Below are 17,429 nucleotides of genomic sequence, written 5' to 3'. Positions count from 1 at the left end.
TATACAGTGTGTATATATGTATATATATACATACACACACACTATTGTGTGTGTATTCATCTATTAATTTAGTTGTGATATATATATATATATATGTAATGTACTTACTGTGTATAATATATATATGCATACATGTACATGTATATATACATATATACAGTGCCAGGTCCTGAATGGCTGCAGAAGAGATTTTTGACATATATCCAGCCCCTGGATCAGAGCCAGCAGGGCATGGGTTAAAAGAGTGTTGACTGTTGCTGTAGGTATAAGGCTTGTTTGTATAATAATGAATATATTTTACTTTATGCTCCTCCTTCGGGAATGTCCTCTCTGCCAAGGATAATGACTCCATGATAATCAGAGCCAGCACAAATCTGGGAAGTGAAAATGTATCTTTGTGATGCTGAGACCTTTAGGGCATCCCTTAAGGTTATGGGAAAGAGCTTTTAAAACATGGGTTCAAGAATATCTAGACATGATTTCTCAACTATGTAAAATATATGGTGCAATAAGAATTGTATGAGGGGCTTCACAGATCTAAAAGAACAGAGGCAACTGAACTGATGAACCAGTTTATCAGAAAGATATTAAGGAAGGAGATAAAGAGATTTAGGGAGTAGTGATCTCAGGACAAGATTCCACCCAGCTAAGCTTATTGCATGTATTTACAAAGGCAGGCAGATTTTTGAGTTCAGTGCTAGCCTGGGACAGAGTGAGTTTCAGTTCTTTTAAAAGAATCAAGCAGCTAAGGTCATAAAATAATGATTTGTGGGATAATCAAAAGAGAACCTGGGGTAAATGACTGAATTGATATATAAATAAAAGACTGGGCTTTGGTGCACAAGAGAGAGCTACCTAGAAAGAGCTGATTCGAGAGATAACATCTCTTTTAGAATTTTTCTATCAGGTTTTCTGACTTTTTTTGGAAAACCCAAAAGCTATTTAGAGATCTTTCTTAAGCAAACAGCTGTTTCAAGCAGAAAGATATCTCAAATAGAAATCTATCTACAGAGCTGTCTCAAGCAGACTACAGAACTGTCAGCTTGCACCCATCACTGACTTTAAGTTGTTTCTTCTACTGCTCCCAAACATTCTTTCTCAGGCTCCCCCTCTTGGAGGCTCATCCTTAGCAATGCAGTATAAGCCAATAATAATGTGTTTATTACCATTACAAAGTGCTGAATACTATTTATAACTTGTGTGCTATGCTTTCATCCAGCTAGCTGTGCAGAACTAAGACATCTGGAGTGATGGCTTCTTTGAATCAGTTAACCCTTGTCTCACCAGCTATCAGACAACCTTAAAGAAATTTCAGATCAATTTTTAGTTGATGCAATAATTGAAAATTGATGAGGACTATGTCCATTGACTAATGCTAGCCGTGGGATTTTGGGTCCTCAGCTACGAACAATGTTTTTTTCTGCACCAACAAATCTAAACTGGCTTGAGACTTAAGGGCCAAAGACTTATATGTCAGAGGAGGAAAAAAAAACCCACCCAATAACAAGTCTCCTCCTATGAATGAGCTTTGGATTTCTTTCCACTCAGGCTCCTCCCCTTCATCACTCCTTTCATCCTTAAGTATTCATCCTGCCTTTTAAACTTTGTAATGAAGTTCCTTCTGGACTAAATCACTGCTATCACTAGGACCTCACTGTGACAATGGCTACCTTGGCTAGGTTCTCCACTTTGGTTTCATCTTACTAAGTAAATCACTCTGTCTAATCAACTCAAAGATTTTTCCAAAAGTACATGGCAGTAGTCACTGGATCCAAACAGTTCTTTTGGTTAAAATTCTACTCCTGCTTGCATAAAGTCAATCTGACCTATGGACCCTTAGGCCCTAGGTCAGAACCAACCTGTCTCACTCCATTATTCCTCTCCCACAAAAAGCACCAATGAGAGGACAGATTATCCACTTCCTTTTATCTGTTCTGAGAATCTGAAATGAAAGGTGATAACCTAGTACAAGAAATCTCAGATGAGAAAAAAAAATCTCCAGTCTCAGCAAAACCATGAGAAAACCTGCCCTACAAGAAAATGTAGTAACAGAATACCAGTTGCTATCATCCATCCCTGATGGTAAAGAACACATCTAATGATAAAACTTTCCTCTCCAGAAGTTCCCTCTTTGCCCTAAAAAGCCCCAGTCCCCTATGCCTGGGCACTTGGTCTTTACTTCTGTAGGGAACTGCTGTCCTTCTTTGTTCTGATTAAAGGACAGCCTGCCAGTTCTGATCTAACATGTATACCACCATAATAAATGTATTATGCAAATAATCCTTATTGCATCATGGATGTACATGCTTATATACTAATTTGTTGATTTTTTATTTGTGTATAAGTTTGTTTATTTGATATCTACCAGGCTGTCCGGCAAAGAGGCAGCTGGAGAGACAAGCATGAGTGCTGAGAACTGAACCTACTCCTTTTGGTTGGGAGCTTTAGCCTTTAAGAGCTTGGCTATCTCTCCAGCACGCATTTCATATCAAGGATTTTCTTATAAGGAGCTCGTTTTGGTGACATAAACTATAAAGAATAAAAGAAGACATTGCAAGATATTCTCAGCAGGTTCAAGTGTTTATTTTTAAGTATTATTAAAATGGTACAAAAGGTAACAGATTAAATTGTATGTTCAGAAAACTCATTGATATCCATTTCTAACAGGACTTGTAATTTTATGTGATTAATTTTCACTATATTGGAAACATATGTGAATGGATGTTAGCTGTTTATATATGGACTGACAGTGAGTAGATAACCTTATTTTGCCATAGCATTTGATGTGTCCTATTTACCATGGCCAACAACCAGCCCACACCTGTGTTGATTTAACATTAAGTCTGATGTTGACTTACTGGTCTGTTTTCTGTTTGGTGACATGGACTCTGGTTTAGTTGTCAGAGAAATATCAACTTGCCATTTAAAATGGAAATAGTTACTTTCAGTGTTTTTTCAAGTCTGTCAGCTCTGGGCTCCATTGTTTGATCAGTATGCCTCATGAAGGTAAGATTATTCTAAAGAAAAGTAGAGATGAATATTTTGTAATTGTTATGATTATGATTATTAGAGAAACCAAGTGTGGGTTTTCTGTGACCACCATGAGCAGTAGAATAACCATTCATGTGAAGCATGAAGGTCTAGTTTAGCATAACTCAGTAGCTGGTGATGATTCAGACTTATAGAGTCTGACACCAGGAAGATTATTTTAGGCATATTTAAACACACCCCAATTTTAGACAAACATTTTCTAGTGGCAATTACCTCAACCCTTCATGCACAATAAAGCTTAAGACATGACAACATTGAACTCTTTGCAAAGGACTTGTGAGTTCTTTCATAAAGGTTGGTTTTCCATATTGACTACATGTGACATCTTCAGGGTCTGGGAAGGATCTGGTGTGGTTGTGGTCATTCAGATAGTGCAGAGGTCACCTTATTATCTATTAACCACTTCTGTTCCCATTTGTAAAGTACAGGTGACACCTCTCATCTCTACCTCTCCAGTGCCTAGATTGAGGTGTTGTGTCTCCATGTCCTTCCAAGTTTTTATTCTTTAACCAGCCCTATTACCATAATCCTAGCACTTCACATAAGATGTCACTTTTCACACAAGTTTTAGATCCATTCACTATGTTGGCAAGCAGGAATGGAGACTGGGGCCAGTTCTTGAAATAGGTGCTAACAGCTTTTGCACACAACTATTTCTTTCAAAAGGCAAAGATCATATTTCATTCGTAAGGATCATCTTCAGAGCCTGGGAAGATGGCTCTGTCAGAGAAGTGCTTGCCACATAAGTGTGAGAATATGAATTCTGTCCCTCTTTACCTACATAAGAAAGCTGGGCCTGGTAACATGAGCTGTAAACTCAGTTTCAGATAGGTAGAGACTAGTGGATCCTTGGAATTTGCTGGTCAGTTAGCCTAACTTAATCTGTGAGCTCCAGATGCAGTGAGAATCTGTCTTTAAAACTACAGAGAACAATATCTTTCTTCTGAGGAAAAGATATTCAACATGTTTCCAAGATGAATTAACTTACGCCAGGTATTCTCTTTCTCTCTTCCCCTCTCACTTTTTCCTCTTTCTCCCTCCCTCCCTCCTTTTCTTTCTCTCTCTCTTCTCCCCTCTCCTCTCCTCCCCTCCCCTTCCTTCCCTCCCTTTCTTACTCCTTCCCTCTCTTCTTTCTTTCTTTCTTTCTTTCTTTCTTTCTTTCTTTCTTTCTTTCTTTCTTTCTTTCTTTCTTTCTTTCTGATTTATGTGTATGTGTATGTGGGTGCCTTCAGACAGCAGAGGCAACACATCCTCTGCAGCTGGAGTTATAGGCAGTTATGAGCTACACAGTGTGGTTCCCAGGAACAGAACCCAGGGGAATTCTAACTGCTGATCTAGGAAGTCCTAGTTTTGAAAAAGTAGTTTCTACTCAGAAGTTGAAAAAGTGCTAATATTTTATAAAGAAATACTCCTATATTTGCATACGTTAAAGAGTTGACAGCAGCCGATGAGGTAACACAATCACAAAAGAACTCAAATGATATGTACTCACTGATAAGTGGATATTAGCCCAGAAACTTAGGATACCCAAGATATAAGATACTATTTGCAAAACACATGAAACTGAAGAAGAACAAAGACCAAAGTGTGGACACTTTGCCCCTTCTTAGAATTGGAAACAATCACCCATGAAAGGATTACAGAGACAAAGTTTGGAGCTGAAAGAAAAGGATGGACCATCTAGAGGCTGCAATATCCAGGGATCCATCCCATAATTAGCCTCCAAACAATGACAGCATTGCATACACTAGCAAGCATTTGCTGCAAGAACCCTGATATAGCTGTCTCTTGTGAGACTAGGCCGGGGCCTAGCAAACACAAAAGTGGATGCTCTCAGTCAGCTATTGGATAGATCACAGGGCCCCCAATGGAGGAGCTAGAGAAAGTATCCAAGGAGCTAAAGAGATCTGCAACCATGTAGGTGCAACATTATCAACTAACCAGTACCCCGGAGCTCTTGACTCTAGCTGCATATGTATCAAAAGATGGCCTAGTCAGCCATTGCTGGAAAGAGAGGCCTATTGGACATGCAAACTTTATATGCCCCAGTACAGGGGAATGCCAGGGCCAAAAAAATGGGAATGGGTGGGTAGGGAAGTGGGGGGCAGGGTGTGGGGGACTTTTGGGATAGCATTGGAAATGTAATTGAGGAAAATATGTAATAAAAAAAAAGAGTTGACAGCTTTCTTTCAAAACTATAACCAAGACAAAATAATAAGTAAGTTACAGTTGTATTTTTTCAATGGAGATGGACTCAGGGCTTAAAAGCTCTTGCCACATAATCCTGACCATCTGGCCTGGATCACAGGAGAACAGGGCAGCAGGAGAGGACAGACTCCTACACATATGCTGTGGCATAGATATGCCCCGCTCAAGAAATAAAGTAGTTTTTTAATGGGCCAAATGGGTAACTATCCAATGTTTCAAATAGTTGAATGTGACTATTGGATATCATTATTTATTACTCAGTAAAATCTGTTTGGTTTTTTTGAATAAAGTTGGATCTCAACACCACTGATTTGTTATAGCTTCCAAGAGTCTAGGAGAAACTGCTGCACTGGGTTAAATTTGAAATTGCTACAGTGGTAGAAAAGGCCCTTTAAGGGGAAACGTCAGCTTAAGGATAAACCTCTGACCTGCCTGGAGATGTGAAATTATGGTGACTACAATATCACAAAGCTCTCTGTCTTCCTGCCTTTTAAAAAATAGACTTGAAGAGTACTTTCAGTGTCACAGGACTTTGCCCTTGCTGTCATTCCACTTCTTCCTGTCCCTATGGTCAACATCCCACACTGGGAAGTACAGATAACCAGCCCAGAAACAAATACTGACTCTCATATGAAGCTGAGTCAGTCAGGCCCACAGTGTGCCTTATGTGGGTCAGGATAAATGGCTGGTACTCATGTCACACAGTGACACCTTTACTTTATCACACAGTGTAGTCTTCCTGCCTAAATGTCCCTGTGATGCTGGTGAAATAGCTCCCCAATCCAGGCCAGAAGTCTCCCCAGGGTTCTCTGTTTCCCAGAACTGTTGCAGGCCTGTGATAAGAAAGGATAAGAGATACAAAGCTGTTAAAAACAATGAATTCATGAAATTCTTAGACAAATGGATGGATCTGGAGGATATCATCTTGAGTAAGGTAACCCAATCAGGAAAGACCACACATGATATGCACTCACTGGTAAGTGGACATTAGCCCAGAAGCTCAGAATCCTTTTTAGAAGGGTGAACAAAATACCCATGGAAGGAGTTACAGAGACCAAGTTTGGAGCAGATCCTGAAGGAAGAGACTGCCAGAGACTGCCCCACTTGGGGATCCATTCCATAAACAACTCCAAACCCAGACACTAGGCAGATGCCAACAAGAGCCTGCTATAGCTGTCTCCAGAGGGCCTTTGTCAGTGCCTGGCAGATACAGAAGTAGATGCTCACAGTCATTCATTGGACAGAGCACAAGGTCCCCAATGAAGGAGCTAGAGAAAGTACCCAGGGAGCTAAAGAATCTGCAACCCTATAGGTGCAACATCATTATGAACTAACCAGTACCCCAGAGCTCTTGACTCTAGCTGCATATGTATCAAAAGATGGCCTAGTCGGCCATCACTGGAAAGAGAGTCCCATTGGACTTGCAAACTTTATATGCCCTAGTACAGGAGAATGCCAGGGCCAAAAAGTGGGAGTGGGTGGGTAGGGGAGTGGGGGGGAGGGTATGGGGGACTTTTGGAATAGCATTGGAAATGTAAATGAGGAAAATACCTAATAAAAAATATTAAAAAAAAAAAAAAGAGAAAAGAAAATCCCTGTGACCTCAGTAAGGTCAGCTTGAGTTATGTTTCTAAAAGAGTGTGCTGAAAGAGAAACGAAACACAAAGTAAACCAGAAGCAAACAGGAAAGTCAATCTCCAGATGGCGCCAGTGAGGCTCCTGACCTTGAAATGCCTTTCCCACATTTCTCAATGCCTTGCCCTGAGCCAACCAAGTGTGTGTGAGTGTACAGAAAGGAGGAGCTACAGGATTACCTAAATACTGAAACCTCCCCATGTATTTGTGCCTCTCAGCTTTCAAGTTTCAATCCTGTAGTGGAAACTCAGCTTCTCAGCTCTGAGATGAATGTCACAAAGGCTTCCCTACCTATGCTTAGTCCCACAGGCAGCCCGCAGGAGGTAGAAGTGGGTAAGTATTCAATAGTATTTGAACCAATGGGAGGGGCAGAGAGGAGTTTCAAACAGGGCAGGAAGGCAAAAGAGTTGAACCTTGAACAAAAGAATAAAAACAGAAGGGTGCCTGTGAGCCTGTCACTGTGGGTCTGCAGAGCAGGAGAATGCAGACGGGATTAGCTATGAGGTTGTTACAATAGTTATTCTATTGGAGCATACAATACTCGAATAGTTCTCAGGCAAGAGAAATGAGCAGTGAGTCACCTTCTAACTGCCAGAGCTGTAGCCACAGCGTTCTTTATTTGTACTTAGCTTGCTAGTCCACTCTTCCCAGGGATCTGGTAAGTTACAGTCTGGTGGATCACTTCAAATTGCTGAAGTAAACGTTTGCTTTACAAGTCCCTGAGTGAAGGAAACTCAGACAACAGCTTTGCAATGTGCATAGTTGCAGAAGTTGCCTGGGAAGCTTGGGGCTCGTATTTTGCAGATCCATTGTAATTAAAATAGAATTGTAAGGAGGTGGCTTGGGGTGGGTTGGGGGGAGGGGGGCTGAACCTACCCAGGACCAAATCCTTTCTGTTTTGAGCTCTTGATAAGTTACAGAAAAAGAATATAATGGGGTTTCCTACTTCATTCTTCAGAAAGGAAGCAAAATTGTGTTTCTTGTGTTTCAAACTATCTATGCTTCATTATATTGTGTTCCTTTATCTTCCTTTTCCCCCTCATTCCTGTTTATTCACATTAATTTTTTTTTAATTTGTGGAAAGAATACTGAAGTTTGAGAAAATAAGATTGACATTTATCAAAATACAAAATTCCCAACAAATGCTAATGCTTATCACTTAAACCAAGTATTCTGTAATAATAATAATAATAATAATAATAATAATAATAATAAATTATTACTGAGGATGATGATGACTGACTGATTGATTGATTGATTCTTTGGCAAAGTCTCATACTTTACCCCAAGCTGGCCTGGAACTCCTGCTCCCTCTGCCTCAGCAGGGTTGACTTTTTAAAATCAAATACTCAAATATTTAGCCATTGGAAACATTTCCTGAGAATGTGGAGCTCCTGTCTCAAGTGCAGCTGTTGTATAGCTAGCTGCAGGCATTTTGAAGCCTGTCTTGTGAATGTGGAGCTCCTGTCTCAAGTGCAGCTGTTGCATAGCTAGCTGCAGGCATTTCACAACTTCACTCCTTTGAAGCTGTAGCTTATTTTATCATTGAAACAGTTTTTAATTAAGCTAAAAACCAGGCCAGCAATATTTCATTTCTTTGGGTTTTTGAGAGATCATTTCCAACATTGCTTTTAAATAAAGACAGGAAAGTTATGTTCAAATTGTGCTATGGAACACATTCGAATTTAGAAGGAGATCTGTGTGTATACAGCAAAATTCCTGTTTACATATCAGAAGGAAACAGACAGTATCAGAATTATACTGGTGTAAACACAAAGGATTATCTGTAAATCTTACTCTTAATATCATATAAGAAATGCTGGTGTAAAACTCTAAGTAAATAAAATTACCATTCTGATTTTTTGAAATGCCCAATAACCATAAATGTGTTCCTTCAATTCCTAACTTGCTAAGAGTTCTTGTTATTCTAGACTAATATTATTTTTTTCACATGATTTTGGTAAGCTTGTTAAAATGTTCCCATATTTTTATCCATTAGTTATGTCAATGTGTTCTATTACATTTATGTGCCTTTATTAATTTATTTACTGACTAGGTTCTCTGAGACTGATCTTTACATAGTCCGGGTTGAGTTCAAACTTCCAATGTAGCCAAGGCTAGCCTTGTACTCCTGACTCCAGCTTCTGCCTCCCTGGCACTGGAAATATAAAAGTGTACCAACTTGTTTGTCTCATTGACTGGAGCAGGAGTTACACAGGTGGTTATGAGCTGCCCCTTTAGGAGCTGGTATTTAGGAGCTAACTCCTGTCCTCTAGAAGAGCAACAATTGATCTCAACTCCTCAGCCATCTCTGCAGTCTCCTGCTGATCCCAGTCTGTCCCCATCCTTGGCACTCAGTGTTGTTCTCAGTCCTAGCCAGTCTATTCTTATGGAACAAAATCTATGGATAGCTTGGTTGTTGTTTGCTTTCAACCTGACCTTTACTCTTTCTGTTTCTTGCTTCTTCACTGGCCCTTAGTTCAATGACTAGAAGACTCCATGTTTCCCTTTCCTCTGATCTTCTGTGAGCCATAGACACCATTTATAGACCAGGACCTTCTCTAAAGGGGTTTGCAATGGGTGAATACAAGCCAAATCTACAGATAATTCTTTTTCTTTAAATATTTTTTGAGATTGGTATTCTCATATTTATATTTTCAGGTAAAATTCTCCAAGGAAAAAGTCTCGTAACCATCTCCCCTGAGTCTCCTGCTAAGCTTTATGCCTGCTATGGAATGTTCATGGTCCTCATTGTAGCTATAGTTGCTCTTTCTGTTGGTTTGTCAGGTAAGTGACTTATTCTCCAAATTATGTGACACTTTGTCCACATTCACATGGTCAGTTATACTTACTGACCACTGTGACCCAGATATTGTGGGAAGGGCTCTGGAGAAATCACACTGGAAATTCCTGTTCTCTGGGAACTTAGGTTCCAGCTGGAAGGTGCAGTGAAGGAACACACAGTCTGTGGTTTACACAGGAGTCTTGGCTTGGCATCTGTGAGAAGATGACATTCAGTAAGCTCTCAACTGAGATGTCAGGGACATAAATCTCCTTGGGGAACTGTTCAAGGCAGAGAATAATGAGAGGAAATTTCAAAGTAGGAACCTCAAAGGTGAGGACAGGGAAGAGTAATATGGCCAGGAAGATACAGTGCCTCCCACCATGACCTAGTTTAGTTACCAGGCTAAACTGAATTTTCAAAGTATTAAATGGAAAGTTTCTGAAGTAAGAAATTTATAGGATTTTATTACCACAATATCAGAATAGTGCAATACAATCTTGCACTGTCCTCTTAAGTATTTGAAGTCATCCTTTAGTGCAACGTGTCTGCACCGTATAGACTACCTACCCAAAAGTTCTCACAGCAATCTCAGTTATCAGGCTGGGTGTCAGTAGGTGTCCCTACAGAGTGCTTGCTGCTGTAGCAATCCCTAATGTAGTAAAGGGTCATCCAAAGCTCAGAAAGTGATGCTGTTATAGAAGTGCACTTCCTGGGAGCCCTATTGACAGTGAGTACCTGAGAGAGAATTGGACACAGGGCCAAGGTGGGAGGCCTTTAGTTAAAGGCCCATCATGCTCAGGAGAGGATTCCTACAGATCAGTTAGGAGAGCTACCATCAGATTCAAACCTCACAGCTGAGCTCAGGAGGGTGTGCCAAAAAGAAAGAAGACCTGCTTGTCATGATTCATTGTATTCTCTACATTTTAGCAAAAAAGACAGAAGAGATCACAGTAAACAATGCCTATGCTGCTTGCCCGAAAAAGTGGATTGGAGTTGGAAATAAATGTTTTTATTTTTCTGAAAACTCAAGAAACTGGACATTTGCCCAGAACTTCTGCATGGCACAAGAGGCTCAACTAGCTCGATTTGACAACAAGGAGGAGCTGGTAAGCAATGGGCAGGGATTGGTTTGTCTGTCTGTTCTGTTGAATATTATATTGCCTTGAGATAGAGAGTTACGGATGAGGCCTGAGGAAGGATCCCATCCCAAGCACAGGGAGACATAGGGAATGTGAGTGTGCGCCATTTGCTGATGCTTGAATTCTGACTGGAGCCCTGAGACAGTCAAGAAACATTCTCTCATGAAGTGCTCATAGTCAGCTGGAAGGTCAGATATGCCATTTTACTGAGACACCTGATGGCCATGAGTGTTTTCCCATATGCTGGCATATGTTGGGTACAGAAGGAGACAACTGATAATAACTGCAGTGGGAGGTTAACCCAGAACTGTCCAGGCCACAGAGGAATGTGACCCTCAGTTACACCCTCCTGTTATCTCTAGAGAAAGGTGTGGAGTGGAGAGACTCCAGGATCATCTGAAACAAAGAGACACATGTATTCTTAGCTTTTTGTGTTTTATGACAGGATTTTCTAATGAGATACAAGGGGAATTTTGATTGCTGGATTGGCCTGCACAGAGAGTCGTCAGAGAGCCCTTGGAAGTGGACAGACAACACTGAGTATAACAACATGTAGGTTTTCACAATGTTTTTCCTTCTATTATGTTCATGTGTTCTGATATGTGTGTGTCGTGGCTATCAGAGATGAAAGTCAATGTCATGTGAAGCCAACTGTACTGGGAAGGAAGACAAAAAAGAACCCTTGGGCTGGAGGTGTGGCTCAGAGGTAGAGAGTGCTTTTACATTCAATAGCCAATCCCCAGAAAGCTCTACATACCCACAAACTTAAATCCTTTGCAGGTTTTCCTGTTTATTGGCCTTCATTTTCAAAACCTTTACATCATGTCATTATACTCAAAATATTTACCATAATGATGGTGTCTGGCAGTAGCTATTGTTTGTTCTGGCTCCAACTTAAACATTTCTGTTGTTGATAAATGTCCTGTGAGGGATATAGACAGAGCCTTAGATGGGCAGTGGGGGCTCTGAAGCCCCAGAAAGCCACTGCAGAATCTGCAAGCCTGAGATTCAGCACTCCACTGTTTGCATGGCTGCACCTGTTTGGGAAAGCAGAGACTCTAAGCATATTTGGAACCTCCTCTAATGTCTTGTCATCACTGAGCACCCAAAACAGTCCTCGGGTTTGAGCTGTTTTACTGGGATGGTAAATCACAGACTCAGTCACATCCATCATTGAAGCCCTTAGAGCAATTTACTAAGTGGGCATCCCCATATATAAAATGCCTAAAAACAGAATTGAAAATCACTCTTAGTGTGGTCACTCATGGCTGCAGTTCATTTGAACATGGCAGCAAGCAGCAGCCCAATGCCTTGTACACACATTACAGGATTCCCCATGGACAAATGACAAAAGAGTGGTGTACAAATCCTGAGGATGTGAGACAGTAGGTATGAAACTAGTGCAGGTGATTCCTCAGGGACTCTTTGATTCATATTACCAAAAAGCAGTGGAGACTGGTGAGATCTCATTTCAGGAGCAAATGCAGTTCTGGGCTCTGCAGGCTTACTGTTTTTGGTTTCTTTTCAGGACTCTCATCCGGGGAGAGGAAAGATATGCCTACCTGAACAACAACGGGATCAGCACTAACAGGATCTATTCACCACGGATGTGGATCTGTAGCAAGCTCAACAGCTATAGCCTCCACTGCCAAACTCCTTTTTTTCCTTCCTAGCATTTACCAAGAGATGCTTTTTAGCCTGTTATCTATGGGTGCTACTCTTTCCCCTATGGTCCCACAGTGCTATCAAACCAGATTGAGAATATTTCTTAACATCAGAAATGAAAACCATCATTTCATGTCATGCAGAGATTGTTCAGTGGTTAAGATCACTGACTACTCTTCCGAGGGTCCTGAGTTCACATCTGAGCAACCACATGGTGGCTCACAAACATCCCTAATGAGATCTGATGTCCTCTTCTGAGGTGTGTGAAAACAGCTACACTGTACTTTATACTCTGCAATTTAAAACATGAGGGACATTGGCAAAATGTATCTCTAATTTTCAATAGTCAAATTTCCAATTATACTGTTCTAAGTATAATTATAATTAGTTACTTATCCTGTTCTAAGAGTAATACATTTTATAAAAATATGCCACTTTAATTTCACCATTTTATTGGATTTTTTTCACATCAAATGTGAGTCAAACTCCTTAAGCATTTAATACTTAATTTTACACTAGCATGTATACTATTGGGCCTTTAAAAAAAGTATTTAAAATCTTATAGAGTTAGCTACCCCATACTGATGAGTCCCAAAAAGGACGAAATAACAGGCTAAAAAGTCTCTCTTGAACTCTTCATCCTTTCTTCTCTCTCTTGGTCTTTTTAAAGACCAGGTCGCTGAGGAGAAAGAGATGGAGAAATGGGGGAAGGGGAGGGGAGGGGGACATGGGGGGGGGAAGGGAAATTAATAAAAAAATAAAACCAAAACACTACATTTGTACGGACTTCATTTATGCTTATTGCTTGTATGTTGGTATATATTTGCCCCACCTGTTCTGAGCAGACAAGCAGAGACAGCTCAGGCAGAGATCAGACAGGACCAGAAGGGATCAGCTCCCTGCTTACTGTGAGTGGTGATGTTGATGCTGGAAACAGATCAAGAGCAAGTGCCCCTAACTGCTGAGCCATCTTTCCAGTCTTCTTGTCTCCCTTTTATTGGCACTGCTGATCAAGCTTTGCAAAAGTAGCATGTATCCCTGCAGTTTTTGTAACATTTTTTAATAAGCTCTTGCCTAAATCTGTGACCCTCCTTAAGTAGCTGGGGTCACAGTGTGTGTCACCACACCAGCCATTCTGCTTATTATTAAAGACCAAGAACATTTTTAAATATGCGTTGATGCTATGCCTGCATGTGTGTCTGTGTAAGGGTGCCACATCCTTTGAAACTGGAGTGACAGGCAGTTGTGGCTCCCATGTGGGTGCTGGGAATTGAATCAGGTCTAATGCCTCTAACCACACATACATTTTGAGTAATGTATTGTCTTTATTTTAAAGCCAGGCTTTATTATTTATTAGATGAATGAAAGCATATTTCACTCTGAAAATGACTTTCTCAGCCCCCCCAATTAGTCCTAATAACACTCTTTACTTCTAATTAATTTTACTTCCTACATCCAATAGAAAGGTAGACTATGTTCCCCGGGATGGTTCAGAGAAATAAGTGTTTTATACCATTAGATTGTTTGCTCTTATTTACAGAAGAAATGTGATAGGCCTATGAACTTAGCTAACCCAGTAATATTGTACACAGTAGACTCAAAGAAATAGGTGTACTAATATTAATTCCTATGATTCAGATTACCCAGGGAAATGTCTTGCCAGTGTCCTTATCTGATATTTATATTAACTACATGGTAAGTTTCCTTCCATTGCTCTCTGGAAATAATGCTAAAAGGAACAGCAACTTTTCATGAGCATTGGCCCTTCTAAGGGATCTATCTCCAAAATGTCAGTGAGCTGTTCAAAACAGTCTCTCTCTCTCTCTCTCTCTCTCTCTCTCTCTCTCTCTCTGTGTATATATGAATTTATTACTAGTTTAATGAATCATAATAGTATATAGAAACTTTTCCTTCCTTCCTTCCTTCCTTCCTTCCTTCCTTCCTTCCTTCCTTCCTTCCTTCCTTCCTTCCTTCCTTCCTTCCTTCCTCTCTCTCTCTCTCTCTCTCTCTCTCTCTCTCTCTCTCTCTCTCTCTCTCTCTCTGTCTCTCTCTCTCTTTCTTTCTCTTTCTTCTTTTTCCTTTTGAGACAGTCTTACTATGTGGAATAGGCTGGCCTCAAACTCACAGTCGATTTTATTCGATATTAGCATGGCTACTCCATCTTGTTTCTTGGGGCCATTTGCTTGGAAAATTGTTTTGCAACCTTTTACTCTGAGGTAGTGTCTGTCTTTGTCACTGAGATGAGTTTCCTGTATGCATCAAAATGCTGAGTCCTATTTACATGTCCAGTCTGTTAGTCTATGTCTTTGTACTGGGGAATTGAGTCCATTGATATTAAGAGGTATTAAGGAAAAGTGATTGTTACTGCCTGTTCTTTTTGTTGTTATGTTTGTGTGGCCATCTTCTTTTGGGCTTATTGAAAGATTACTTTTTTGCTTTTACTAGGGTGTAGTTTCCCTCCCTGTGTTGATGTTTTCCATCCTTTGTAGGGCTGGATTTGTGGAAAGATATTGTGTAAATTTTTTCATGGAATATCTTGGTTTCTCCCTTTATGGTAATTGAGAGTTTTGCTGGGTATAGTAACCTGGGCTGGCATTTGTGTTCTCTTAGGGTCTGTATGACATCTGCCCAGGATCTTCTAGCATTCATAGTCTCGGATGAGAAGTCTGGTGTAATCGTGATAGGTCTGACTTTGTATATTACTTGACCTTTTTTACCTTACTCCTTTTTATATTCTTTCTTTGTTTAGTGCATTTTGTCTTTTGATTATGATGTGATGGGAGGAATTTCTTTTCTGGGCCAGTCTATTTGGAGTTCTGTAGGCTTCTTGGTAGTTTCATGGGTATCTCTTTCTTTAGGTTTGGAAAGTTTTCTTCTATAATTTTGTTGAAGATATTTACTTGCCCTTTGATTTGGGAATCTTTTCTCTCTTCTATACCTATTATCCTAAGGTTTTGTCTTCTTTTTGTGTCCTGGATTTCCTGGATGTTTTTAGTTAGAAGCTTTTTGTATTTTGCATTTTCTCTGACTGTTGTGTCAACATTTTCTATGTATCTTCTGGCCCTGAGATTCTCTCTTCTGTCTCTTGTATTCTGTTGGTGTTGCTTGAATCTATGACTCCTGATCTCTTTCCTAGTTTTTCTAATTCCAGGCTTGTCCCCCATTGTGATTTCATTATTGTTTTTATTTCCATATTTAGATCTTGAATGGTTTTATTCATTTCCTTCACCTGTTTGTTTGTGTTTTCCTTTAATTCTTTAAGGGATTTTTGTCTTTTCTCTTTAAGAGCTTCTAGCTGTTTCCCTGTGTTCTCCTGTGTTTCTTTAAGGGAGTTATGTCCTACTTAAAGTCCTCTATCACCATCATTAGAAGTGATTTTAGATTTGAATCTTGCTTTTCAGGTGTGATGTTGTATCCAGGACTTTCTATGATGGGAGAACTGGTTTCTGATGATGCCAGGTAACCTTGGTTTCTGTTGCTTTTATTCTTAAGCTTGCCTCCCACCATATGATTATCTCTAGTGCTACCTGTCTTTGCTATATCTGACTGGAGCCTATCCTTCCTGTGATCCTGGTTATGTCAGAACTCCTCATAGTCCAGCTGTCTCTGTGATCCTGTGATTCCGGGATCCTGTGATTCTGAGATCCTGCGTGTATCAGAGCTCCTGGGAGTCAAGCTTCTTCTGGGACCCTGAGATCCTGGTGTGGCTAAGCTCCTGGGATCCTGTGCACCTGGGCGTGTTAGAGCACCTGGTATTGGATCTTCCTCTGGATGTTTTGGGACTGGCTGAGGAATTCATGCACAAGGTCTGCTGAGGGCACCAGAGAGTGTTGGTGACTCCTATCATGTTCGTGACACTATTGTACCAGTGGACACAATCATTATTGTAGTTTGCATGGTTCAAAGCTGGGTGTAATTGATGAGTTTTTCTCCTCTGACTGCATGCATAGTCTCTTTCAGATCCAAAACTATAAAGGCTTTCTAGTAAGAGTGAATCTTTTAGGTTAATACCAGTTTTGTTTATCCATGTTCTATGTCTCAAAAGTGTATTGTCTTCAGGAGTGGGGTCTTATTTTCAAGTTCTGGAGGCAGTCATGAGCAAGGGCAATAGCCTGTAATATTTGGGGGTATATAGGACTGCATTGTCCAACGCTTTTCTTATTAGCTAAATAATACCCCATTGTGTAAATATACCACATTTTCATGTGGTGACCATCTAGTGTCTTTATTTCTTGACTATTTTGAATAGAACAACACTGAACATGAGTGAGCAAGTATCTCTAGAGTAGGATATGGAGTCCTTTGGATAGTGGGTTGACTTTTAGACTTTTGAGGAACCTCCACATAAATTTTCATTGTAATTATATCAGATTTTGTTTCATCAATGACAAAGTATACCCCTTTCCCAAAATTCATGGCATCATTTTTTGTTGTTGTTGGTTTTTTTTTTTTATTAGTCATCTTGACTGGAAAGAGCTAAACTACTGTTAATTTGCACTTCCCTGATTACTAAACATGGTGAACAAATTTTTTAAAATATTCCTTATTTTTTGTATTTCATCTTTTATGGACCTAGAACTGGGTTGTTTTTTCATTGATGCTTTTTAAAAAAATAATTCTGGGTATATTCTAGATATACAGTCAGATATACAATTTCTAAAGATAATTTTCTCATGTTGTATCCTGTCTCTTGGCCTGGGTGATGGTACACTTTGTTGTGCAAAGCCTTTTTTGTCTCATGAGGTCTCATTCATTAATTGTTGGTCTTAATGCCTACACTTTTGGGGCTTCTTTCATAAAGTCCATTCCTGCACCAATGAATGCAAGTATATTTGCTCACTTTCTTTTCTATGTTTGTTTTTGTTTTTTGTTTTGTTTTGTTTTGTTTTGTTTTGCTGATGTTCTTGATCCATTTGGAGTTGAGTTTTGGGTAGGACTAAATAATT

At 39.9% G+C, this 17,429-nt stretch overlaps 1 protein-coding gene and 1 non-coding gene across 2 annotated transcripts; both read left to right on the top strand.

Annotated features, from left to right (window-relative positions):
* Positions 1 to 872: 872 nt before the first annotated feature.
* On the top strand, positions 873 to 935 carry LOC115031358 (U7 small nuclear RNA). The gene has a single exon (XR_003836999.1). It is a non-coding gene; the product is annotated as a U7 small nuclear RNA (small nuclear RNA).
* A 6,155-nt stretch (positions 936 to 7,090) lies between these two features.
* On the top strand, positions 7,091 to 13,252 carry LOC110296163 (C-type lectin domain family 2 member D-like). Its single transcript, XM_021164729.3, has 5 exons — positions 7,091 to 7,227; positions 9,556 to 9,681; positions 10,607 to 10,785; positions 11,264 to 11,370; positions 12,347 to 13,252. Exons 1-5 carry the CDS (start codon positions 7,161 to 7,163, stop codon positions 12,489 to 12,491), a joined length of 624 nt encoding a protein of 207 aa, XP_021020388.1. The 5' UTR covers positions 7,091 to 7,160; the 3' UTR covers positions 12,492 to 13,252.
* The last annotated feature ends 4,177 nt before the right edge of the window (positions 13,253 to 17,429 follow it).

Source organism: Mus caroli, unplaced genomic scaffold (genome assembly GCF_978045245.1).
Source record: "Mus caroli unplaced genomic scaffold, Mus_caroli_1 scaffold_7, whole genome shotgun sequence".
NCBI classification, from domain to species: Eukaryota; Metazoa; Chordata; class Mammalia; order Rodentia; family Muridae; genus Mus; species Mus caroli.
Note: the sequence above shows the minus strand (reverse complement) of the source record. Positions and strands in the feature narration are given on the sequence as shown.